Source organism: Marmota monax, unplaced genomic scaffold, assembly GCF_021218885.2.
Source record: "Marmota monax isolate L192 unplaced genomic scaffold, Marmota_monax_Labrador192_F-V1.1 WCK01_AAM20220418_F8-fsc00078, whole genome shotgun sequence".
Classification (NCBI taxonomy): domain Eukaryota; kingdom Metazoa; phylum Chordata; class Mammalia; order Rodentia; family Sciuridae; genus Marmota; species Marmota monax.
This window is the reverse complement of record NW_026694865.1, coordinates 578,685-604,283: the sequence shown is the minus strand read 5'-3', so window position 1 is coordinate 604,283 and position 25,599 is coordinate 578,685. Positions and strand designations below refer to the sequence as shown.

The 25,599-nt window shown below is 42.1% G+C and overlaps 1 protein-coding gene across 1 annotated transcript in view; it reads left to right on the top strand.

The window, feature by feature from the left end:
- The window catches only part of Thsd4 (thrombospondin type 1 domain containing 4), a 628,562-nt gene that overhangs the window by 282,484 nt on the left and 320,479 nt on the right, over positions 1–25,599 (top strand). The window contains exon 7 of the mRNA XM_046426595.2: positions 8,999–9,135. Within this exon, the coding sequence (XP_046282551.1) occupies positions 8,999–9,135 (137 nt within the window). The remainder of the gene's footprint in view (positions 1–8,998; positions 9,136–25,599) is intronic.

The window sequence follows — 25,599 nt, the reverse complement described above, 5'->3', positions numbered from 1 at the left end:
AGAGAGAGAGAATTTTTTAATATTTAATTTTCAGTGGACACAACATCTTTATTTTATTTTATGTGGTGCTGAGGATCGAACCCAGTGCCCCGTGCATGCCAGGTGAGCGCGTTACCGCTTGAGCCACATCCCCAGCCCCTTATATTATTACTTCTACATTTTTCTATTTAAAATCTTTTCTATTAAAAATTCAGGCTTTGCCCTCTTCATCAGCTGCTCCTTTGACCTCCTTGCACACACACCCCACACTCTCTCAATAGCGTTGTGCTATAATTTTGGTTAGATGAATAATGGTTGCTTACATGGTAAACAACTGTGCCCACTCTACAGTGTAGACAATGGCAACTGACCCAGGTCAGATCTCCGGGACACTGGTCCTGAGCCTGAGGTTTGTGTCCAGTGTTTATTGGGGCACAACACCTGTGATGTAGGAGGCAGGATAGGGCAGTGGGGAAGTTGTTGAACTGTGACTCAGTCAGCTGGTCTCATGGGAAGGTCTGTGAGGAGAGAGACTGCAGAGTTACCTGACATTGAGACGGGGAGGGTCTTTGTACCACGTGGACCAATCGTTAGACGACATTTTCTCTGGGGACAAAGCTTGAACTAAGGGAGACTTAGGCTGAAAGCAAATTCCAGAAAGACATCTGTGAGCAAGCTCCCAGCTCCTGGAGGAATTACTGAGTCGGATTGGGTGATGGGAGGTGGATTATCTGGGCACCACACTGAAGCATCTACTGCATATACTGTGACTACTTTTCCTTTCCTGAAATCCTTTCTCTTTTTAAAAACCTTTTGCTTTTATTGTGCCTACTTTTCTCTCTCTACTTCACACTAATTCAACCCGAAGATCTAAATTGTGTAAATCTTCTTTCAATTACTTAATACCTTGAAATCTCAACATGGAGCCGTTTCATCTTTCTGAGGAAGTCTCTCCTGGAGCCTTCTGACCTGCTCCAGTCCTTCCCAGTGCTCAGCTGGGTTGTCAGGGTCTTTCATCAAGGTTCTCAAGCTTTCTTTGCTTCTTTCTGGGGTTAGATCTTCTGACCCCTGGTTTACTCCTTTCTTGTGGTAGAACACATCCTCCAATAATGGTACATGTGAGGTAAATTGCACAAGTTGCTTTTCCTAAGAATTGACACTTTGACTAGATGTAGACTTCTAATTTGGAAGTTATTTTCCTTCAAAATTTTTAATGCATTATTACTCAATTATCATCCAGCTTTCAAAGTTGTTGTTGAGAATTCTAATACTGTTTTGTTTATTCGCTTCCTTTTGGAAGCTGGCATTTTCTTTGTTCCAGGTGTCTTGATGTGTCCTTGGTGTGGGTTTACTTTTAATTCAGTTATTGGTAAACACTTCTCTGTGCTCTTACAGGTCTTGTGAAGTGTGATTAAGAATGCAAGTTCCCTAAAACAAAATCATTTCTTTTTTTTTTTAAGAGAGAGAGAGAGAGAGGAGAGAGAGAATTTTTTTTTTGATATTTATTTTTCAGTTTTTGGCGGACACAGCATCGTTGTTGGTATGTGGTGCTGAGGATCGAACCCGGGCCGCACGCATGCCAGGCGAGCGCGCTACCGCTTGAGCCACATCCCAGCCCCAGAATCATTTCTTAAGGTTGTGTTTGCAGTGAACAATCTTGAGGGAGGAGATATGTCTCCAATGGGACAAAAAGCAATGGGGTCCCTCAATTTCAGTGCTCCTCAGCTGCAATGCCAAACCAGTGCCGGTGAAGCATCCACCTGGGCCTCTGTGCATTTCTCAGATAGGACTTGGGAGCCAAGGGGACTGCCACAAACATGCCAGTGTTCATACTGCTTGCTCGTCCATGAGTGATAAGTTTCTTTATCTCTGACCCAGGAGTTTTCTATCTTCTATTTGTGCTCATGAAACAGTGATTGGCAAACATCTTAACTCTAAGTAGGATAAAATTAAAATCCCACCTCTGGCACAATTTTCCTGGGCCCTAGATAGGCTCCTTCAATCTAGAAACAAATTTTCTAGAGTTATTTATTTGATGGTTTCCTTTGGATCTGGGAAACTAACTGCTTTGGCTTCTCCTGTTGTTTTTTGCTTTAATTTATGTATCATAAAAATCACCAATTTAGTGGTTTATAATATATTTTGAGTGTTACATAACTATCATCACTGCATAGCTACAGAAAGTTTTCATCACCCTAAGAAGAAAGTCCACCCCCATTACCAGCTACTCTGTATTCTCCCTTCTGTCCCATCCCTGGAAACCACCAATGTACTTTCTTTCTCTATGGATTTGCCTGTGCTGAACATTTTCATATAAATGGAATTATACAATATGTGTCTTTATATGACTGGCTTCTTTCACGAAGCATAATGATTTGAAGATTTAAATACCATAGCATGTATGAATACTTCATTTATTTTTGTTGCCAAATAATATTCCATTTTATGGATATAACGTATTTTGTTTGGATACAACATAGTTTGTTTAACCATTCATCAGTTGAAGGACATTGGGGTTGTTTACATTTTTTAACTAGTCTGAATACTGCTCCTGCTCTAGTCTGAAAGTTGGTGTCCCCTCCAAATGCGTATGTTGTAACCTAATACCCAGCGTGATGGTCTGAAGAGGTGAGGACTTTTAGGAAGTGCTGTGGCTTCATTGTGGTTTGTCCCTGCCAAAATTCATATTGAAATTTGACTGCCCATGTGGTAGTGTTGGGAGGTGGCAGCTTAACAAGGATAATGTCTTTATTGTGAAACTGGATTCGTTTTTGGTGAAATGCATTAGTTCTCTCAAAAGCAGGTTGTTATAAAGTAAGTCAGCCCCTTTGTCCCCTACCTCTCTTCCTCATACACCTACTTCCCCTCCCACTTTTCTGTCCTGCATGGAGCCTCATGTGACCCTCACTAGAAACCTAGCAGATTCTGGCTCCCTGCTCTTGTACTTCCAGAACTGTGAGCTAAATAAAACTTTTTTATTATAAATTATTCAGTCTCAGATATAATCTGTTATAGCAACAGAAAATAGACTAAGATAGGAAGTGATTAAATTACAGGGGCTCCTCCCTCAGGAATGGAATGAGTGCCCTCATAAAAGAATTCACTAGAGCCCCCCTGCTTCCTTTGCCTTGTGAGAACACAGTAACAAGGCCCCATGTAGGAAGCAGAGAGCCCTCACCGGACATCCAATCTGCTGGTGCCTTGATATTTGACTTCACAGCCTCCATAACTGAGAGATAAATTGCTGTTGTTTATAAATGACTAATTTTATTTTAGCACCCCAATTGGACTAAGATAGCTGTTATGAATGTTTACATATAAGTTTTTGTGTAGACATATGTTTGCATTTCTTGTGAGTATAAACTTAGATGTAGAATATCTGGATCACAAGGTAACTCTGTTTAACATGTTTAAGAATTGCCATATTTTCCAAAGAAGCGATTCCAGTTTACAACACTGCCAGCATTATATGGTCTTATACAAAAGCTCTAATTTCTCTACATTATTGTCAATACTTGTTATTGTTGCTTTTTTTTTAAATTTAGCTTAGTAGATGCAAAGTGGTTTCTTAATGTGGTTTGATTTTTATTTCCTTAGTGACTGTTGATGTCGGATACCTTTTTGCATGCTTATTTATGATTTGTATATCTTCCTTGGGGGAAACATCTATTCAAAAGCTTTGTCTAGGCTGGGGATATAGCTCAGTTGGTAGAGTGCTTGCTTTGCATGCACAAGGCCCTGGTTCCATCCCTAGAACCAAAAACAAAAACAAAAGCTTTGTTCACTTTTTAATCGTGTTGCCTTTTTATTGAGAAATTCTTATTGTGTTTTATTGAGCATTCTTTATAAATTCTGGATATAAGTCACATATGTGATATATGACTTGATATATGACATATGTCTTTTTGGCCCATTCAGTGGGTTTTCATGTCATTTTCTCAATGGAATTCTAAGGTAAAAATTAATTTATCTATTTTTTCTTTGTCACTTGTTTTTTTTCTCTTTTTTTGATATCACTTCTAAGAAACTATTGCCAAATCTAAAATCACAAAGATTAATGCTATATTTTCTTTCCTCCTCCCTTCCCCTCTCCCTCCCTCCCTTCTTTTTTTCTCTCCTCTTTTCCTCTCCTTCTCCTCTCCTCTCCCCTCCTCCTCCTCCTTTCCCTCCTCCTTCTCCTTCTCAACCACCCCCCTTTTCTGAATCTGGGGTTTGAACCCCAGGCCTTGAGCATACTAGGAAAGTGTTCTACCACTGACCTACATACCCCCAGCCCTATGCCTGTATTTTCTTCTCAGAATTTTATAGCCATAGTCTTACATTAGGTCGATGATACATCTTGAGTTCTTTTTTGTGAATGGTATGAGTAGGGGCCCAAGTTCATTGTTTTGCTTGTAATGTGCCAAGTTGTCACAGTGTCATTTGTTGCAAAGATATATTTATTTTGGCTTGGCACCCTTGTCAAAATTAATTGACCATAAATGTAAAGATTTATTTCTGAACTCTCAATTATTGATGTGAGATCTTTTTAAATATAGGTATTTATAGTTTTAAGTTTTCCCTCTAAGCACCAATATACCTATAGCCCATGAACTTTGGTATGTTGTATTTTCACTTTTACTAATTTCAAATGATGTTTTTTTTCTAATTTTCTGTGTGTGTGTGTGTTTGTGTGTGTGTGTTTTCCTTGATCATTTATTAGGAGCATGTTGTTGAATTTCCACGTATTTGTCCCAAAGGTCTTTCTGCTATGGATTCCTAAGATCAATCTATTATGGACAGAGAACATACCCTTTATTGTCTTAGTCCTTTAAACTTCCTGAGTCTCGTTTAATGGCTGTTACTTGTTTCCTCCTGGCATATGTTTGGTGTGCACTTGAGAAGAATGTGTGTTCTGTGTTGTCGGGTGGAGTGGTTTATAGGTATCTTCAAAGCCTACTTGATTCACACTGTTATTTGAGTATTCTCTTTCCTTGTTGGTTTTCTTTCTTATTGTTGATAAATTGCTGAAAGTGGACTATAAAAGTAGAAAACTGCTATTGCTGAGTTATTTATTTTTTCTTTCAACTCTACCAGTTTTTATTTCATGTACTTTAGGGCTCTGTTGTTCTGTCTTCCTGAGGGATAGAACCTTTTATCATTTAAAATGTCTTTATTTGTCTCTAGTAACATTTTTAAAGTCTCTTTTGTCTGATCCTGGGATAACCACTCCAGTGTTCTTGTGTTTATGGATGGTTGATTTCCAGAGGCATTAGGCAGCCATTCTGGAAAGCAGAACCTCCACTTCTCAAACATCCCAATGGTTTTGTTGGTTTTAAGCCTCTTCTGTCTCCTGTGTCCAAACAGGAGACTCTGCAAGGCATTTCTGCTTCAGTTCTTGCTTGGGACCAGCTTTCCTGGGGCTGAATCTTTAGCATGGGTCCTTCTGCTGTCTAGCTTTCAACATTTTGAAACTGTTAACTCCTTTCTATATATTTTTTGACCTATCACTTTTTATTACTTAAAAACAAAACAAAAAATCTCTTTATTATTACATCCATGGATTTTTTTTCCCAAGGGAACAGACCTCAATGACTATTTTAAATCTTTAATTTCTATTTGTAGGTAAATCATGTAGCTACTCACCGCTTTATTTTAAGTAACTTAAATTTGCTTCTATATTTTTCAGCATTTCTTTGGGGTAATATTATCTTTTAAATTTAGGTGTGGGGATTGGAGCATCTTTGATTTAAATAAGGATAGTGAGGAGCTCCCAAGTCTATTTGTTGCCTGATCTTCCTTAGAGCAGCGGCTCCCAACCTGATTGTGGCCTGGGCTCTTCCCCAGTTTCTGATTCAGGAAGCCTGAGGTGAGGCCAAGACTCTGTGTTTTCCGAAAGTCCCCAAGAGATGCTGGTGCTGCTGTTCCCAGAACCACACTGAGAACCACTGATTACTGTGTGGAAGGTGAAGTGTCCCCTCTGGGGGCCGGGAGGACTTTAGGAAGCAGATGAGAACAGGAAGGGAGAGGAATAGGAGGGAGAAAATCAGGGAAGAGAAGTAGGTGCCCATTTGTACTTTCCCGTGGCTCCCTGCTTGTGCTTCCTCTCCTGTGTTCCCCTTCCTGTGCACCAATAAAAATGTGATGAAGTCCGCTTAGAGAAGCATCTTCTGGCATCAGTAATTTTTTTTTTTTAATGGTGCAGGGGGTTGAACCCATGTCCTTGTACACACTAAACACACGCTGTACCACTGAACTACACCCAGCCCCAGAAATGTAATTTTGTTTGAGAGAGAAACAAAAGGAATGAAGAGAGGCCCCTTGCCTGTATTTTACTATGGAACCGTAAAGGCTGGGGAGTATATGCAGGATCTAATGGCATCCTGATGTAATCTTCTGAGAAACACTACAGTGAGTGTTTCTTTAAGGCAAAAGGATTCTGGGCGATTTTGTCATGGAGTCACATGAGCTCAAGTTTCAGTGATCTCCTGGTTGCAGATCTGAGAAGGCAAGAACACCATCTAAGGACAGGGAGGGGTCAGACTCAGTGATTGGTTTGAGCTGCAGGAGGAAGGAGCCTGGGTCCGAACCATTGCTCTGGGTTATTTTTCATTAACCACTTGGAGATTTTGCCATAACTATTTCATGTTTAGCCTTTCCACCCCACCACCCTGACCCCCCAGAATGTTCCTTTGTATTATGGCTGCGAATATTGAGAAATAAAATTGCAGCTGTAGCAGATAGCATCCCAAAGGATAGAAGTTGTTGAGAGGAAGCTAAAAGTGAGAACCCCAAACTCCTGCCCCCTGGGAGGCTGTCTTTCACAGGACAGCCAGGATCGGAAAGCAGGTCTCTGAACTTCTGAGACAGAGCCCAGAGTGCTCACACACAATTCAATCTTCCATGAACCATGCCGTCCCAGAGGTGCCGTGTTCTTTCTATTGAAATGTGATGTGCCTGGCTAGTCCCAGCCAGCACTTACGAGTGAGGACCTAGGAAGAGAAGGAACAACGTCTTGACGGAGGAAAGGAGAAGGCAAGCTGTAGGAGGCAAGTTTTGCCTCTAACTTGTCATTTCCTTTTGCAGTGTTGGGGGTTAAACCCAGAGCCTCACACCTATCAGGCCCCCAGCCTGAGGTTTTCTAAGTCTACAAAAGGATCTGGTTTGGGATCATTCCCAAAATCGCTTCCCTCTTAGTATTTTTTGTTTTGTGTTTTGTTTTGGTACTGGGGATTAAACGAAGGGACTCTTAACCACTGAGCCACATCTCCAGCCCTTTTTATTTTTTTTATTTTGAGGCACCTTCTTGCTAAGTTACTTAAGGCCTCACTTATTCTATGTTTTTTGTTTTTGTTTTTCCAAGATCACGTCTTATATCTTTAGGACAGCCAGGATAGGAAAGCAGGTCTCTTAACTTCTAAGATAGAGCTCGGAGTGCACACACACAATTCAATCTTCCATGAACCATGCCGTCCCGGAGGTGCCATGTTCTTTCCTGTTAGTGGTTTCCAATGGCTTTGGAATAGAAGGAAGTTCATTGCCGTAATAGTCAGGCAGCCACACTAGGGAAAATATGATGTATTATGTTGTGTAGGAAAAAGTCAGTATTGCCCAATCCAGTAATCTGATGTTTAGACAAAGGCACGACCCTTGAACATTCTCTCTATGGCTAAGCATAGCACTAGTCTTGTCTCCAAAAACAGTTTTAAAAAAAAATCAGTGTGTACTTGGCTTGTCTGTTTCTTTTGGATATGGAAATATATTTTGCCTAAACTTTTTTTTTCTCTTTCTTATTTTGGAAGAAGCTAAATTGTTCCTTAATGGAATAATTAAGTTAGCATTTATGGAGTCCCTCTGTGTGCCAAGCTCTGTGTGAAGTAACAAAGGTATAGAAAAAGGCTTAGACAAAGGGGAATGCATCTAGCAGAGGGAGGGGAGAAAAAGGAAAAAACAAAAAATTGGGGGACACATGCATGTATTCATTCCTTCTTTTATTCCTCAGTGATCTGTAGTGTTTGCTATGTGCAAAGATCTCTGCCAGGTACTGAGAATGCAAAAGTGATGAAGAAAGACACATTCCTGGGCTCCCTCAGACCGTATGACAATAAAGCATGGTTCATGCTGTAACAGAGGAGGCAAATCAACCTGTGATGGGTGGGTGCACAGGTGGAATCAGGTTCCATAGAGGTGACCTGAGCACTAAAGCAAGATCAATATGGATGCTAGCCAAGTGAGGGAAGGGCAGAAGGAGCTGAGCAATGGCTAGACAGAGGAAATGGTTAGTTGGATGTAGAATGTGGGTTTGAGGAACAATGGCAGGAAATGAGACCATAAAAGTAGGCGAGGTTTAATTCTTGGAAGATGTTTTGTCCATTGTTTAAGACTTTGAACGGCAACTTAAGGTGATGGAGAAAGCCCTTAAATTATCTCATAGTGGATGAAATTTTACAGGAAATAGCAGCCTTTAAGAAGAGCACAAAGATCATATAACTACATAGGTTATATTATAAAAGTTGTATGATTACGGATATACAAAATATAATTATGACAGTGACAAAGTGCAGAATGATGTTCTATAAACAGAACATGGAGAAGATTCTTTATGATGTTCACTTAGCATTGAATCTCTACTATGCCAGTAGATCAAGATACAGCCCTTCCCTAAGCCGTCAAATCTGAGAGTATCAATACTTACTTGCAACTTGAAAGAATATGTGCTTGCAAAATGTCCAGAATAGACAAATCCAGAGAGAACAGAAAGTAGACTGGTGGTTGCCAAGATCTGGAGGGAGAGAGGAATTGGAGTGGCAGCTAACAGGCCGGAGGTTTCTTTTTGAGGTTATGGAAATGTTCTGAAATTAGACAGTGGTACTAGTTGTCCAAACTTATGAATATACTAAAATGTACTTAAATGTACACTTTAGTTAATGGTTAATTTTATGTTACGTGAATTTTTATCTCAATAAAAAACTTAGTGATAAAAGGTGCTGATTGATTCTGCAGCACTGACATTTTTTTTTTTTTTTTCTGTTTGGGGCAGTAAAGGGCAATCGCAAGTGTGAGCTGAACTGCCAGGCAATGGGCTACCGCTTCTATGTACGGCAAGCGGAGAAGGTCATTGATGGAACCCCGTGTGACCAGAATGGAACGGCCATCTGCGTGTCCGGACAGTGCAAGGTAAGTCCCCTGGACAGGGTGTTCAGGGTGGACTCTTAGGGTGTTTGTTCCGTGGCTGCCAATCTCTTGTTTTCAGAGAGCAGCTGCTATGGCTCCCCAGCCCACACGGGGCCCCTGGAACCATGAGCTCTGGGAGAACTGGGCTGAGGTGGACGCTGCTTGTCAGCTCTCTGCTTTTGGTCTTTGACCCACTCTAGCATTTCAGGCATCTAAGTGATTGAGGTTCACACCACACGTCTCACAAGAGATGGGGCAGTCTTGAGTGGTGGGGTCTGGAACAACTTCCCTACCCCTGGAGCAGAGGTTATGGAGAGGGCGCGCCGGGTAAGTTCAGAAATGGTGGCATCATAAGGGTGGCATTTTAAGGGGATGGCGTGTTTTATCTTGCCTCTCCCAGATGAGGCAGTCTTCCAAAGGAAAGTTGTTTAATGCCTTTTATAGCAGAAATTGTACTTTAAACAGGAAGAGTTTTTCACCTCCTTGGGCTTCTGAAGTCTGTTCCAGAAACTCCCCGCCCCATATTCTGCAAACATTTGGGGTTGGAGACACTCCTTGTGGGATAGTCAACATTGACAGAAGGTACCATTTGGTTAAATATAGGCATCTCAGATGGGATGGCCCAGGTTCCAGAGCCACATTCGTTGGTCCTGGACTTCTACCCTGCTTTCATCTATAAAAGCATTAGCAGAGCTAAGACCTAGCTGGCAAATGACTCTGGAGCCCAAACTAAGATTCGACCTTAATTAACACTCAATAGCTAGCAGGACTGACTTTCATCAAAGGAAGAGAGCGCTTTGGCTGTAACAGCTGAAAGTTCCTGTTAAACTTTGATTGTAGATCACGCGTCTATTTGTTATTAGAGTTTTCAAGTGTGATTTATAAGCACAAACTCCCCCTCACACTAACCTTTTAAAAGAAGGTTTTACATAGGATACAAGATGACAAAATGGAATAGAAGGAAGCAGAACCGATATTCTCAGATTTGGAATGAAAGGAAAAATAGACACTGTCACTTGGAAATGCCTTTGGAAGAGCCAAACCCTGGAAGAATTAGGATGTGGCACCGAGGAGACAGGAAGCTTGATGGGAAGTTCACATGTCCTGGCCTCCAATTTTCTACTCCTTTGGGAAAACCATTGGTTTTCACACATTTTCTCTCCTTAAGCTTTGGCATCCTCAGATGATAACCCAAGGGAGTTCTGAGATGCTCACTTCTAATGCTCACTGCTTCTAAATGCCACTGACCCTAAAATGAGGCACCTTAGAGAATCTAGCCTTTTCTCCCAGGTCCTGGATCAATTATTTAATTTCCTGAATGCAGGTTCACTATTGGGAGGGGGGATAGTGTCATGGCTAGAAACTTGCTCTCTGGAGTCAGGCTGCCCGGATTCAGATCCTGTCTCTTCCATTGATTTACTGCGTGACCTTGCCAAAGCCGCTTAAGCTCTCTGCACCCTGTTTACCCTCTACAAATTGAGAAGGATGAAGTGAAGAATCATGATGACCCCTATAACAGAACCTGGCACTCACTGCCTACACTCACGTATATCTAATGGTACTTGAGTTTTCTATGCAAAAGTACTTGCTTTTTTTCTGAGGGGGGCATGTGTGTGGCAGATCATACATTTGTGAGATTCCCCTTATCTTCTGAGGAAGTGTTTTTACATTGTAGTGTGCATGCCCAGGGTGTTGTGAATTCTGAGGGAGTAGATCTGAAGAAGGGACTGAGTCCACTTTCCTAAGAACCCCCATGTGCTGCTAATGTTGCTGGTCCTTGGATCATACTTTGAGTAGCAAAGTTTTGAGGGGTCCTTTGATTCAAACATAGTTAACAAAGGGCCAGGCATGTCAGTATGGGATGGTGAGGTGACTTGGAGGGAAGATGAGCTGTGGCCTCTTCACTGGGGAAGAAGTGTTTTTTCCTCTGTTGCAGTAAATGTTTCTGGACTGGCGACATGAAAGAAAAACAAACACCGAGAAGAATATGGGTATAGATTTCTCCTAACTGATAAAAAAAAAAAAAAAAAAAAAAAAAACTTTCAAAATTGAGGGCAACACAGTTTGCAGATAATAATTGCTCAAAGGCTGATATGATATGGATATCTTAATACGAATCTGATATTACAAGGACCACTTTGATTCTTCTTTATATTTTTCTCTGAGCATTTGCCTAAAATCCCATTATGGAATTTGGCAGAGCTACTGACTACCCCTTCCTCCCTAGAACTTCAGTTTAAATAACAAGTACATTGCTTCCCAAGCTGAAGTTTTGGACACCTGGAATTGAAACTGATATATCCGTCTCCCTGCCTTGTGGCTGAGAAAGTTGTCACTTATAGAGAGTACTCCCGGGATGTGTTTGTCTATGCAGTGGTCCCACAAACCTCCCCAGACCATGTGAAGTTGAAGAGAATAGCTAGGCTGGCAACAGGAGTTAATGAGAGGTAGCAAGCATCAAATGAGAATATTTGATAAGCCCACAGACTGGGAAGGGGAGCAGCGCCCTGTCCCACACCAAGGCTAACAAAGAGCCGTGCCCACCCAGTGCAAGTTTAGCTAAATTCTGGTTGGGTGTAAGTGTGTTGCCCAGTTCCTGGAGCTCCTCTGCATGTTGGACCCAAGAGCTGGAAGGACGTGGGAAGGAAGCAAGTATCCTAGGACTGGCTTTGTGGGGGTTGGAGCATGGAAGAATATGGAGGAGCCATTTCCAGGCCTTCCATGCTGGGACATTCTCCCTTCCTTGGCAGGGATAGAAGGATCCCAAACTTTGGCTCCAGGTCCCTGGCTGCATATAGATGGGCCTTGAAGGGGAAGGGCACTAGAGCTCCTACGCTGGCTTTCCAAAAGCAGGAGAATGTATAGGAGGCTGCAGAGATTCCACCTGCTTCCCCTCAGCCCTCTTGATATCAAATGATTATATATGACCAGTCTTCAGAGACACCTCAAAGACAACTCCAGCCCTGCCCAGTCATGATGTCATTTATGGGAATGAAATAGCAGTTAGACCAATAAACATAATTTTTGTTCTTAAGCAGTAAATTAATCTCAGCTTTAAACTTTTTTTCTGAATTTTATTTGAAATGTATGTATTATTATTTTTGTTGACAATGCAATAAAAATAGATGAAACTTAACTTGAAGGCATATCAGGCATTTGAAAGAACAGGGTCATTTTGGGTCGAGGACTAAGAATTAAAAAATCCTTAGCTTTCTGGAGACCAACTGTAAGAAATCTTAGGCCTCCCAACTTGAAGGATCCTAAAAGAGTCAGGATCACTCTAAGACCTATCTCCACCCCTGCTTTAAAAAACAAAACAAAACAAAACAAAAAGAAGTCTGGGATTATGAAGGAACAGTTCTTGAGTAGGTGCTTTCCCAAGAATAGGTGGCTTCCGAATCACAAAGGGGACAGGTACTGGAGCTGAGACAAGCCATCAAGGAGCCATTTCTGAGAGTTTAATATGTCCAGACACGGTGCTGCACACTTTATATACAACTGATTTCATTCATGCATTTACCTTGACAATGGCCCAGTTAAGTGGGAATTGTATATCCCTAAGTTACAGAGGTCTATCGTGAAGTTGAAGAGAGTGGTACCTACTAAGCACTTCTGTGTAGTTTACAATTAGTGGTAGTTTTTCAGGCTGAACCTCATCAGAACAGAAAAAGTAGTGTATTGTAATGGAAAAACATCCATGTTCTCTCTACAGTTCTGGGTTTATTTTCCTCATGTCCTCTTTCCCAAATGACTGTTTTTCCAAAAAACAAATCAGGATATGCCTCTCTTTCGCTTAAATTCCATCCGTGGCTCCCTATCGTATGGAATGAAGTCCAGGTCTCCTGGCTCCTGTAGTAAACACTATACATCTTTACTACAAAACATTTACAATTAGTAAATCCCAGGTATGAGTTACTCCCTGACCCAGCAGGGCCTCCAGTTCGGGCCTCCACAGTGTGGGCCTCCATGGGAAGGCATATGCTTCCCATCAGCCTGGAATCCAGTGCCATGTGTACTTTTGGCTTTAGCAAAATGCCTATCATTTGAACAAATTCTTAAAATAAATGTGAAAATGAATTAAGGTATTTTGTGACTCAGTGTGTTGGATTTCACCCAGATGAAAGTAGTCTTGAATCCAGTGCAGTTTTCTGTTTAGACCTGAGATGGGCAGTTGAATGTAGATAAAACAAGGAGAGAAAACCCCTTGGCCGAGTCCCCTGAGCCCAAGGCCTTGAAGGTTTGCAAGAGCTCTTGGCACTTCCTCAAGTTCCTATCTCCCTCCCTTGTTTTTTCTGTTGTTCACCATGAATGCCTTGAGCCCCTTCTGAGCTAATGGCGGAAAAACCTAGAAAAGTATGAGTGCATCCTCCTCCACTCCACCCCGTGCTTTCCATGAAGCCCTCCTGCTACTGACCTTCCCTTCTCCCATCACCCCCACAGTCAGTGATCAATCACTGGGCTGTAGGGCCCTTCCTGCAGTTCTGCCATCTGCCCACACTCAGCATGTGCTGGGACATCACTCGGCTTCCATCAGGACACATCAGCAGACAGGTTCATGTCTATTCAATAAATGAAAGCAAGGCAACTGTTCAGAGATAAGCTCTGGACCATTGTATTGCCCTGACTAGGAAAGGATGACATAATGTGTGTGTGTGTGTGTGTGTGTGTTTTCAGGTGCCAAATTTCCATCTTCCCCCTTTATAAACATTATTGTGCCTTCCTGAACTAAACAAGTGGCTCTTGCTCATTTCTCTTCCCATTTGCTCTAAATTGCTTTTTCCCTGCTTGTGCTTACTGGCTCTATTTTGTGGACTTTGCTTAGAGTTATATTGTTACCTGAAGGAAACCAAGAGAATAATTGCATGGATAAACTGTCCTCTTTTGCCAAGTGGTTGCATGATTCAGCCTTGAAATAGGGTGGAGAGTTTTAATATACGTGAATTCCAAGCTTATGTGACCATTTGTGGATTCCTTTTCTTATTTCTGCCCCCAGTAAACTGTGTTCTAAAAGTACTTTCCATCTAATCTAGGACTATTAAATCTCATCATAGTGTGTTATAGTTGTTTGGACATGTATCTGAGCACCCAAAGGAAAGAGACTGTGTTTGTAATCCCCAGTGATTAATAGATAAAATTATCCAATAAATGTATTTTAAATACAATGAATGAATGAACAAAGGTATTAGTTAGAAACTGGTTGTGAAACCTCCTTTCCTGAAAATAATCAAGAGTAAGAATAACCAAGCACTAAAACCTTCACAGTCCATACTCTCAGGACCTCTTCAAATCTTAAATTGAAACTGAACTTAAACCTGATGAAATGGAGGTGTAGTGGCACACGCCTGTAATCCCAGCAGCTCTGGAGGCTGAGGAAGGAGGATTGTGAGTTTAAAGCCAGCCTCAGCAACTTATGGAGTCCCTAAGCAACTTAGTGAGACCCTGTCTCAAAATAAAAAAAATTAAGAAAGGACTAGGGACATGGCTCAGTGGTTAAATTTCCCTGGGTTTAGGGGCTAGGGTTATGTCTCAGAGGTAGAGTGCTCACCGGGCATGCGTGAGGCACTGGGTTCGATCCTCAGCACCACATAAATATAAAATGTGTCCACCTATAACTAAGAAATAAATATTCAAAAAGAAATTTTCCTGGGTTTAATCCCCAGAACCAGACTTTTTTAAAATCATATAACCTATTTTTTTCCTATTACCTATTTTTTTTTTCATTTTCAACCATTGGAACAACTACCTAACATAAAAAATTATTTAGATTTCTTGATTAATACATATTTAAATAATTAGTAAACACTTAATTACTACACATATTTATTAATTTAATAAACAGCTGCTTGATGTACACTGGGCCAGACACCAGCACCAAAATAGTAGAAAAGATTCACATGGTTCCTGCCACACATTGAGCTTAATGTATGGTGGAGGGAAAGTAGCAAAAAGTTGGTTTATAAGCAAAAAGAATGACACATTTTGACCAGCAGTATGCAGCTGAATTCTTCAATAGCAGATGATGGTAGGAAGCACATGTTAAATGGAGCATTAGAGGAATCCCTCTGAGGAGGGCTGGGTCCAGGTGACAAGTGGTGACACTATGGACCTGAGGGGTTGGGGGAAAAATAGTGAGGCCTCTAACCCAGGACCCAGCACACTGAGGTGCTCAGGGCCTGACAGACGAGGAGGTGACCATGTGTGCTTGCTCCCCGCTCTCCTGGGTTGGTTGGCTCTCCTCCTGATGGTGCCATTCTTGGTTCCTCCCGAGAGCCCACACATCTTCCTGAACACATGCTGGCTTTAGCCATGGAAAGGCTCCATTAGATCATTATCCAAGCCCGGAAAGCCTCCCCTGGAGAAGGGATGATATAATGAGTTGAGAATGGGCTTTGGGATCAGCCAGGATCTCCAATATTAAAACGGTTAAAAGAGAGGCTGCGTCCATCAAATTGGGACAGGATACACAGAGCTCCTGTCCTGGCCCTCCTTTTGGTCCTCTCTGGATCACAGTGACAGAGAGGTTCCAGGGCCCTTTCCCTAAATCCTTTCATCAGGGGTGGTGACTGGCACTTATAAGGGAGACATGAGGGAATTTTCAGCAAAGAAGATTCTTCTGGGTCAAATAGTCCACCTCTACCTCACCTCTGACCCTCAACCAAGCACAGGCCAGTACCGTCAGAGAACCATCCATCATAGTGCAGGCAGCGTGGGGCTATGCAATGCCCACATACCAGGTCAGCTCTACAGATACCATTCCCCAAGGCATAAAGGAAAGTTTTAGGAGTGCAGAAACCCGTGCTGCATGTGGAAAGCTGTGCAGTTTCTATTCAAACTCAAGGGTCAAAGAAAGCTGCAGTTCCCTTTTGGTTCCTGTGCATTCTTGCTCAATCGGCTCATTATTTATTGGTAATCTCAAAGTAGGGTCAGACTTTATCATCATTACTCTTATTATGACTGACATAGTCTGCTCAAGCCTAATGATGACTCAGGTAGAGCCGGGAAGTCTGGGTGAAGATGTGAAGGGAGCATCTATCATCCTAACACCAAGTTTGGGCAGCTCATGTAAATTCCTGCCAAAAGTCAGGTCAAACCTTGTAATGAGCAGCAACTAATATGATAGAAAGGCATTTAAAGGACAGCCTGAGGTGTGCTGCTTCTAGGTAGACATGGGTATTAGAGGGGAAACACACGGGACAATTTTTAAACTTTATTCCATGTACTTATTTAGCAGTACTAGGGATTTAAGACAGGAGCCCTCTTCCACTGAGGTACATCTCGACCCTTTTTTATTGTTTATTTTGAGACGGGGTCTTGATAAGTTGCTCAGATTGCTCCTCATCTTGTGGATCCTCCTGCCTCAGGCTCCCAAGTAGCTGGGATCGCAAGCATGTACCACCACATATTTTGTATTTTTAATAGATAAGATATTTACATGACTCTAAAATCAAAAGTATGACCCTTGCCCATCATCTGCCCAGTTTCCCCATGTTCCAACAGGAAATTGCTACTCTTTGATGCTTTTTTTATTAAGACAGATCTTTTTTTGTGTCTACAAGTCAATTATTCATGTTCTATTACTTTCTTATCGACACATATGGCAGCGTATCTCATACACTGCAATGTGCCTTGCTTTTCTTTCTTAATGTACTTAGGAGATCTTTTGTTTCAATCTAAAGAGAAGCATCCTTCATTATACACTTGCGTGGTATTGCCCTGTATGAATTAATCATAATTTAGCTGTGATGCACATGTATGTCGTACCATTACCATCGGTGTGGCAGTAAATCTACTTGTATGTGGGTTTCTGTACATGTTTGCAAGTATCTGATGGATAAATTCCTAGAGGGGAGTCCAGAGTCTGTGAATTTAATAGCCGGCAGGCAGGTGGCATATTGGTCTGCAGAACAGTTGGAACCACTCACACTCTCACCGGCAGTGAGTGGGGCTGGTTTGTTATCCAGCTTTTGGATCTTTGCCCATCTGATAGGTGGAAAATCTTGTCTTATGAAGTTCTCAGTTGTCTTTATCTTATTTTGAATGATATTTAAGAACCACTGGGGCCTGGACTAGGATCAGGTGATTGAGGAGCCTTGGGTACAGAACCTCAGGAGGCATCTGTTCAGTTCTCAGGGTCTCCGGAAGGTGTGTCTGAGGCTCCTCACCTGCCAGCCCCAGTCCCCCTGCCCTCCTGACCAGGAACCATTTACATTCCTTTTGTGTGATCTGCCTTCTTATAATCTTTCCACGTTTTTCTGTTCAGTTGTTGATCTTTTCCTTAACTAGCAGGACTTTTTCATATATTAAAGAGGTAATTTATGATATAAATTTCGTGGGGAGGTGTGCGTTTGGGGGTTTTGGTTAGCTGGAAGCCTTTTGACTTAGCCCTGGGCTCCTGAGGTTTGGTTTACTATTTTGCTGTGCCGAAGTTTAACAGTTTTTAAATGGCCAACTGAGCAATTTTTTGTCTTTTGATTCTGGATTTGTGTGCTTTAGAAAGACTTTCTACACTGTGAAATCGTTAAAAACAACAACAGCAGCAACATTCCCCTGTGTTTTCTTTCAGAAATTTATGGTGCTATGTGTTTATATATATTTTTTCCTGGAACTGGGAATTGAACTCAGGGGTGCTCTACCACTGAGCTACAACCCCAGAGTTTTTTTTAACCTTTATTTTATTATTTGTTTTTTATTTTTATGTGGTACTGAGGATCAAATCCAGTGCCTCACACATGCTTGGCAAGTACTGTACTATTGAGCTATAACCCCAGCTCCTACAACCCCAGTTTTATTTTTAATTTTGAGACAGGGTCTCACTAAGTTGCCCAGACCAGCTTCAAACTTGTGATCCTCCTGCCTCAACCCCCAGAGTCACTGGGATTACAGGTGTGGGCCTGTAATGTAAAATGTAAAAAAAGTATCACATGATACTTTTTTTACATTTTACATTAATCCATTTAGAATTTATCCTAGTATATCTTGCAAGGTGTGGACTCAATTTTAGTATTTTTCAGATGGCTGCCTTGTACTGCCTGTACCATAATTGAGTAGTGCCTCCATTATTTCAAGGCTCCATCTTTACTACTGTATGGAATTATTAGATTTGGGCTTTCTGTTTTATCCCATTGGTCTATTGGTTTATATGTCTGCCCATATACACATACTGGAACAGGCATTTTGAAAGAGAAAGAAAACACTGACATTTAGTTATGACAGGTTTGTTCTTTGCTTAGGGCTAATACCTTTAGATGGAAACCTTCATTTATCACTTGGAAAAGCCACCTGTGCTTAGGAGCCTTTGAAAGACTTCAGATTTACATTATGTTTTTAACTTGAGTGAAAAATGAATCTTCTGTGACTCGCAGGGTCAGAATGGCAGAAATACAATCATGGACAGTATTCCAGGTGATAAAACCATGAAAGGTCAGATAAAGGTCCTAGGGGGAAAGCATAAGAAAGAAAAAGTAATTAGAAGTTTATTGAAAAACACAGAATAAGTATTCAAGAGGCTGTTTGCTTTTAGAACAAACTATATTTGAAAGGGAAAAAAATTACTGTGGGCAGCATAGCTCTTTTTGTAATTTTCTGTCATTCAGTAAATAGTATCTTCCGTGAATTCTGTTTTATCTTATATGGATCATATCAAATTTTTATTTATCAACCCATCGCCTGATGATTTGAAATTTACTATTTTCCTACCTACTTTTCTCATGATTTCAAGGAAGATGCTAGTAATTGTAATGCCTGAGGACATAGTGGACCTGGTCTCCTAACAAAACCTTGAGAGGGTAGCAGGAGAAAGGCCTAGTTATTCCCCCCTGACTCCACAAAAAGGAAGAAAGATCAGTAATGGCTATGATTTAAAAGTTCTGGAGATGTCGCAAAATCAAATATTTGATTTCCAAATACTAGTGTTTTCTCAAAATCGTACTTGACAAAACCTGAATGTGTTTTTGTCTCCCTCGTGAAGCTGTGATAAGCTTTTCAGGGATGAAGAATCTTTTTATCCTTTGGGCTTCCAGTTTCTAGAAGCCTAATTTAAATCCCTCTCATATACAATGGGAGGTTTCAAATGTAGGATGTGACTAAAGTGCAATACCTGGAGTTTCAGTGGTACTTGGTGTGCTCTTGGGAAAAAAAAAAAAAAAAAAAAACGAGCTTTTTCTTTTCTTTCTTCCCCCATGGACATTTGGTCTCTTCAGAGTGAGGCCAGGGATCACCCACTATTTTGAGGGGAAAGTCTGGGTGCTAGTGCTGTGTTTCAGCCTTTAGAGATTATATACGTAGTAAGTATCAAGTCACTGTGAGACCAGTTGTGAAGGCTTTTCCCCTGATGCTTTATGGAGGAAGGATGGGGCAGGAAGGTTTTGTAAGACTGGTTGATTGTGCCATCTAGTGTTCAGTGCTAAAATTACAGCATTTTAAAAGCATCTCCTAAGGAAAATTAGCATGAATCACTGTTTAAATCAGGGCTGGAAATACCCTGGCCTAAATAAACTAAACAGAAGAAGAGCAGTGCAGGGCAAAAAGTGGGGGAAATTTGAACTAAATGGATGATTTCTCCTTGTTGACATTGCCAAGAGCTGTAAATGACACCTGAGGGCAGTTGTGTACAGACACAAAATCAACTGCTATCCAGTCTTTGTTACAAATTAGTTTTATTTTTTTGTTCCTGTTTTTTTTTTTAGATCAAACCTCCTTTGGCTCTTCCAAAACCAGGTGTGTAAATTCACTAGCCAGGTTACCTTGAGCAGGTCATATATTTCTGAGACCCAATCTGTAAATTAAAGATGCTGAGACCACTGTATAAAATTCTGAGAGAATTAAATGAGATACTGTTTCATGTGTAAAGATCTGGGCTCAGTGTGATGTTCATCGTGAATACTAAGTGGCCTTGCTGGTGACGTGGTGGGATGCATCTGGACTTATCTGTGTACATCTTGATATCTAGGGTAGCAAGGACAGACAGTGACCAGATATGAAGTTACCAGGATATTGTGACTGGATTCTGGGATTAATGAGCAACAGGATCTGTGTCATGAGATGAATAGGAAATGTGGATTGCCAGAGGCTCAGATGAAGAAAATCATGGCCTGGAAAAAACCCTGAAGTGGGAAAGGCCACATTAGCCCCCCTGACCTGGATTATAGGGCAAGGGAGAGAGGGGTGGAAGGAGGCTTTGCCTAGGGTGTCCTGGGGAGCGCATTTCACCTGTAGAGCTTTAAGAAGATAGACCGGCCTTTGTGGATCATTCCCTCTGCCGCTCAAGATGCGTATCCTTCGTTAAGGTTCTTGACTTTACCGAGCCATTTTTTTTCCACCTTTGTAAAGTGAGAGGGATAGCAGTACTGGCCCCATGAGTTCGTGAGGATTAAATGAGATGATGCATGTTAAGATCTTGAGCATGATATGGGGCACAGCTTAGCAATGACTGTGAATCCCGATGCCATCTAAAGGCAAAAGATAAAAGCAGAAGATTAAGAACAGCACAAACAAACCTCCGGCATGATCCTCTTTAATTCCTTCTTGCCTTCACATGGGCTGTTCCCTCTGCCCAGGAACCCTTTTCTGCCTTTATCTTCCACACAGGTTACCTATCAGTGACACATCCCTGGCAGGCATCAATCATTGCTGCTTTTTCTCTGTTCCCAGTCCCCAAAGCTCCTCTCATTCCTATTGCATGGTTCACATGTTTGGCCTCCCTGAGAAACAATGAACCCCTCAGAGAACAGACCACTGAGCTTAAATGCTTAAGAAATGATAGAAAACCAGGCACAGTGGCACATGCCTGTCATCCAAGCTACTTGAGAAGCTGAGGCAGGAGGATCACCAAGTTTGAGGCCAGCCTGGATAACATAAAAAATAAGAAGGGATAGGGATGTAGCTCAGTGGTAGAGCATTTGCCTAGCATGTGTGAGGCCCTGGATTCAATCCCCTTGTGCTGCAGGAAAAAAGTGTTGATAGAACTGGTGAATGTGGAGAAATATAGACAGAGGGAGAGCAGAGAGAGAGGGAAGCGCAGGAGACAAACCGTTAATTGAATCTAGGCGAACTGTTCTTGCAACTGTTTCCTTGGGTTTGAAATCTTTCAAAAGACAAAGTTGGAGAGGGAAAAAGTGAAAAAGTGAAAGACTGTCCATTTTCCTTATTGCATTCAAAGCATTTCTTTTTAGGGAGATTAGATTGGGCTTTGACACCTGTCTTATGCTGCCTTTCCCCCTTCCTGGCCTCCCTGAGCTGCTCTGGGTGCTCATAAACCTTGTAACCAGAGAGCAAAGCTGTCCCCTCCCCTGGAAGGTCTTTCTACCCAACTAAGCTCCAGTCAATTGAGGTTCAACCCTACAATTAAGAGAAAAACAGATCCCTGTATATAGGAGAGCAATTCCCCTGATGTTGCTCATCATCCACAGTGTACTTCTGAATTTGGGACAAGGAGAGAGAATGTTGAATTTTACAAAGAGGAAACATTAAAACAGTCCTTTGAAAATGCATGTTAAGTTCAGAGGCAAAAAAAAAAAAAAAAAACCCTCCTGTTTCTTGTCACTTTCAAGTCCCCCTGCTGGGCATTTACAGAACAGTGTCATCCTGGACCACTTCTTAAAAATAAATAAATAAGTGTCTGTATTTCTATTCTTTTGGAAAAGTTTAAAAGGTTCATGTTCAAACCTGTATCCTAGCCAGTTCCCTCTGGGGCATCCCCTGCTTACATTGTGAAGCTCTGTATGGAATTGAAGCACAACTGAAGCAAAGGTACATAACAGATGCTCTTCAAAGGCTTCTATTTTATTTTATTTTATTTTTTAGAAGAAAGGTCCTGGGACAAGTCCTTGACATAAGGACTGCCATATACCCCTTTTGTTGAAGAACAGGCACTGCCTGTCCTGATTACTCAAGGCCAAGGTAGTATTTTTTGAGATAACAGAAAAAATTACTAAGAAATCAGATTCCTAGCATGATATGGCCTCTTCCATTCCTGATAATGCCTTCCCTATTTAAAATGATGTGAATTCCCAGAAAATGGGTGATGAACAGTGGGATGGGGACAGGGATTCAAATAAGTGTAGACAAACTGACAAGCTGGATAAACTGATGCCAGAGAAGTGTTCTTACACGAGTGCAGGTAGGACAAGATCACTGCTGGATCACTTCCCATCCACGTTATGGCACTTCAGAAATTCTGAAGAATTCAATGGAACATCTGAAACTCTGAATTAATTCATATGTTCCCAAGGGATGTCATCTCTTCTGTGGCCCACAGGTGACATTACTAGTTTTGCTCAGTCACATATCAACTTAATCCTTGGTCAGAAGACAGAAATGTACCAAGAAAATCAGTCCTCTGTAGCCCCACCTGTCTCCTGAGCTCCAGACACACACTCACTCCGTGGTCCACGTGGCTCACAGCTCCGCAGGCCACCATAGTCCAATCCCGTTCATTATATTTCCTTCCTATTGCCGTCCTGCTTGGGCTTCCGATTTGGGCAAGTGGTGCCTCCATTCCACTAGTGCCCCAAGCATGCCTCCTTCCCTCTCCTCCCCGTATCCATGGTGACCAAGTTGTCTCCATTTACCTCCTGGAAGTCCTGCCCCTTCCTGGCTCGCTTCATCCATTGCTTCATCCCTGCCCTTCATTCTGGCTCTCTGCCCCTAATTGGTGGCTCCTAACTGGTCTTTCTACCTACCCCCTTTCTTACCTTTTTCAGTTGAGCTTTCACTTTGCTGCCAGAGGGATTCTCAAATTTAAATCAGGGTAAACAACCTCCCTGCTTTTGTGTCCTCTGTGCCTCCCCTTGCTGCCTGCCGGTGAAAGCCCAAGGTCCTTAACATGACATTTAGTATGCTTGGTGACCTAGCCCCTGCCTCCCCCGTCACACTGCAGCCAGACCACACCAGGCGCAACTCTCTGATCAGACCACACCTCTGCTGCATGCTGCTAGGCTCTGCCCCTGCTTCTACCCAGAATGCCTCTTCCTCCTGCCAAAGAGCTGCTCACCTGGCAAGTCTCAGCTTGGGTGTCATTTCTCCCATAATGCCTTTACTCTTGGGCTCCAGAGAGGGCAGCTGCCTCTGCCTGCTGTGTCCCAAACAGCTTCATGGAAACACCTGTAATTGTTTATTGTCCTTTTTGATCCCTACATCTGCCTATCCAGGGATGCTCAGAACTAACCTTGAACCAGAGACTAATCTTGTCTTACTCATTTTTGATCCTCCAGTGTCTGACACAGTGAGTCAACACATAGTCCTTACTCAGATGTTTAACAAACTCAGATGTTCAACCAACCAACCTGCTATTCAGCAAGCCCTGAGAGTACCATGGGAAGCAGCACTGTTCTTTTGGAGTGACCAGCCCCACACAATTTGTTCATTCTTCACCAGGTGTTACTGAATACCCCCGACCTTACAAGCCCTAGTACAGATGTGTCACACCTACAGAGGCTTCCCCGGATACCATGTCCTCACCCCACATCAACCTGATTAGCAAGAGGTTCTTGATGTCTTCAAATGGCCCTCCTAAGTCATTTCCAAATGGTGGTAGCAAATAGGATACACAAGTCTGAAGCTCAAAGCCTTGGTCAAGATCATTGTTTTGGCCACTAGAAAGAAGTGATGATTCTGTTAAGTCTCAGAAAGGTCTCTTCAAGGTTGTATAACTCAGATGTCATCTTGGAAGTGCATGGGTTTCTTATGGTATTGTGTTTTCCATGCACGTCAAAGTATTGAGCGTATTTGTTAAGCTCGACGGGGGTATGAATCTGTCCTTTACCCTCCTGAGCAACTGCATGCAACAGGGTAGAGCCCTGGGAGAGTTAAAACAGAATTTACCCTTATTTCCCTCAATTCCCCCAAAGGAAAATATCCCTACCAGCATAGAAGGTTTCTCCTGTCTTCATAAACGATATCCAGTTAGTCAGCCGGGACAGATGTGAATGCCAACCTCAACTCCTCTTTCCTTACCCCACCACACCAGTGGTGATGTGACCCCAGGGAAACTGGCTCCTTGGCAATTTTCGGTATTATGCTCTTTATCTGTCTTCCCACCATCACTTCCTGACTTCAAGTCTTCATCTTATTTGTGTAGATGAGTAAAGTAAACCTTTAATGGTCTTCCTGTCTCCAATGTTGCCTTTTCTCATACAAAATTGTGAGTATCATTTTCTAAATTATGGATCTTAATGTGTCTCTACCCTACCAGGACACTGCCAATAATTCCCCTGTGGTCTTCAGATGGCCATGTTATTTTGCCAGGTCATTTTGTCCCTCGACTCTTTTACTTTTTCACCTCATTGATTGGTCCATAATTCCTCTAGATTTTTTTGTTTGTTTTGTTTTTGTTTTTTGCAGTGCTGGGGATTGGACCCAGAGATGCTCCTCTACTGAGCTACATCTCTAGCCATTTTTATATTGAGACAGAGTCTTGCTAAGTTGCCAAGGCTGACCTTGAACTTGTGATCCTCCTGCCCTGGTCGTGGGGTTACAGGCATGCACCACTGGGCCTGACTGTTGCCCCTAGTTCTTAAAACATGCCATCTTCTCCACAGGTTGTATGTTTTCCTTCATGTATGGAAGCTAGAGAGGAAAAAGGAAAAGAAAGTGAAGGGGGGATCTCATGAAAATCAAATGAAGACCAGTAGAGTAGAGGAAAGGGACCAACAGGAAAGGGAAAGGGGAAATCCTAGAGAAGGATATTGGCCAAAGTACACAGTTATATTGTGTGCATGGAAAATGTAACAGCGAATCTCACCATATATACAACTGTAATGCACCAACGAAAAATACAGGAAAAAATGCCATTTTCTGACACATCTCTCAGCTCTTCAGTATGTGCTCCTTCTTCAGCCTTGAATGCCTTCATGGCAGGACATATATGGCTTCAGGTACCAGAAAATCCAGTCCTCAGGCTTCAAGGTGAGGAGGATCTGTGAACTCATATAACAGTGCAAGCATCTGTGGCTCTAAGACTAGTTAGTGCAGCCAGTGGAGGTCTTGTTTCCCTTCATTGTTTCTATCCTGGTGGCCTTGGGTGGGCTACTCAGACTCAGGGTGTCAGCTGCAGGTCTGGGAACTTTGTGAAGACATGAGGTTCATCAGAAGGAGGAGCCCATTCTTTCTGGAACATTCTCTTCTGAACACAGAAAGCTTTTCTGGAACCCCTCAAAGCAGAATGTGCCTACCATCATATTCTCAGAGCCATCTCTACACCATTCACCAGAAGAGGGACTTATTGAAGTCAGGAGGGGCTCAGGAACAGAAGAACATGGAATGAAAACTAATACTCCATCAGCACAGAGGAAGGGAAAGCACCTGCTGTGTTGACAAACAATCGTGTCTGCTGTTGCCCTGTTCCCCTTCTTTACCTGAATGTTCCGCTAAGAATCACCTTGGGAGTGACTTCTCTGACCACCTCCTTCCTTTGGAAGAGCTCCCACTGTCCTGGAACTAATCCCACCAGACCACAGATCCTCAAGATTA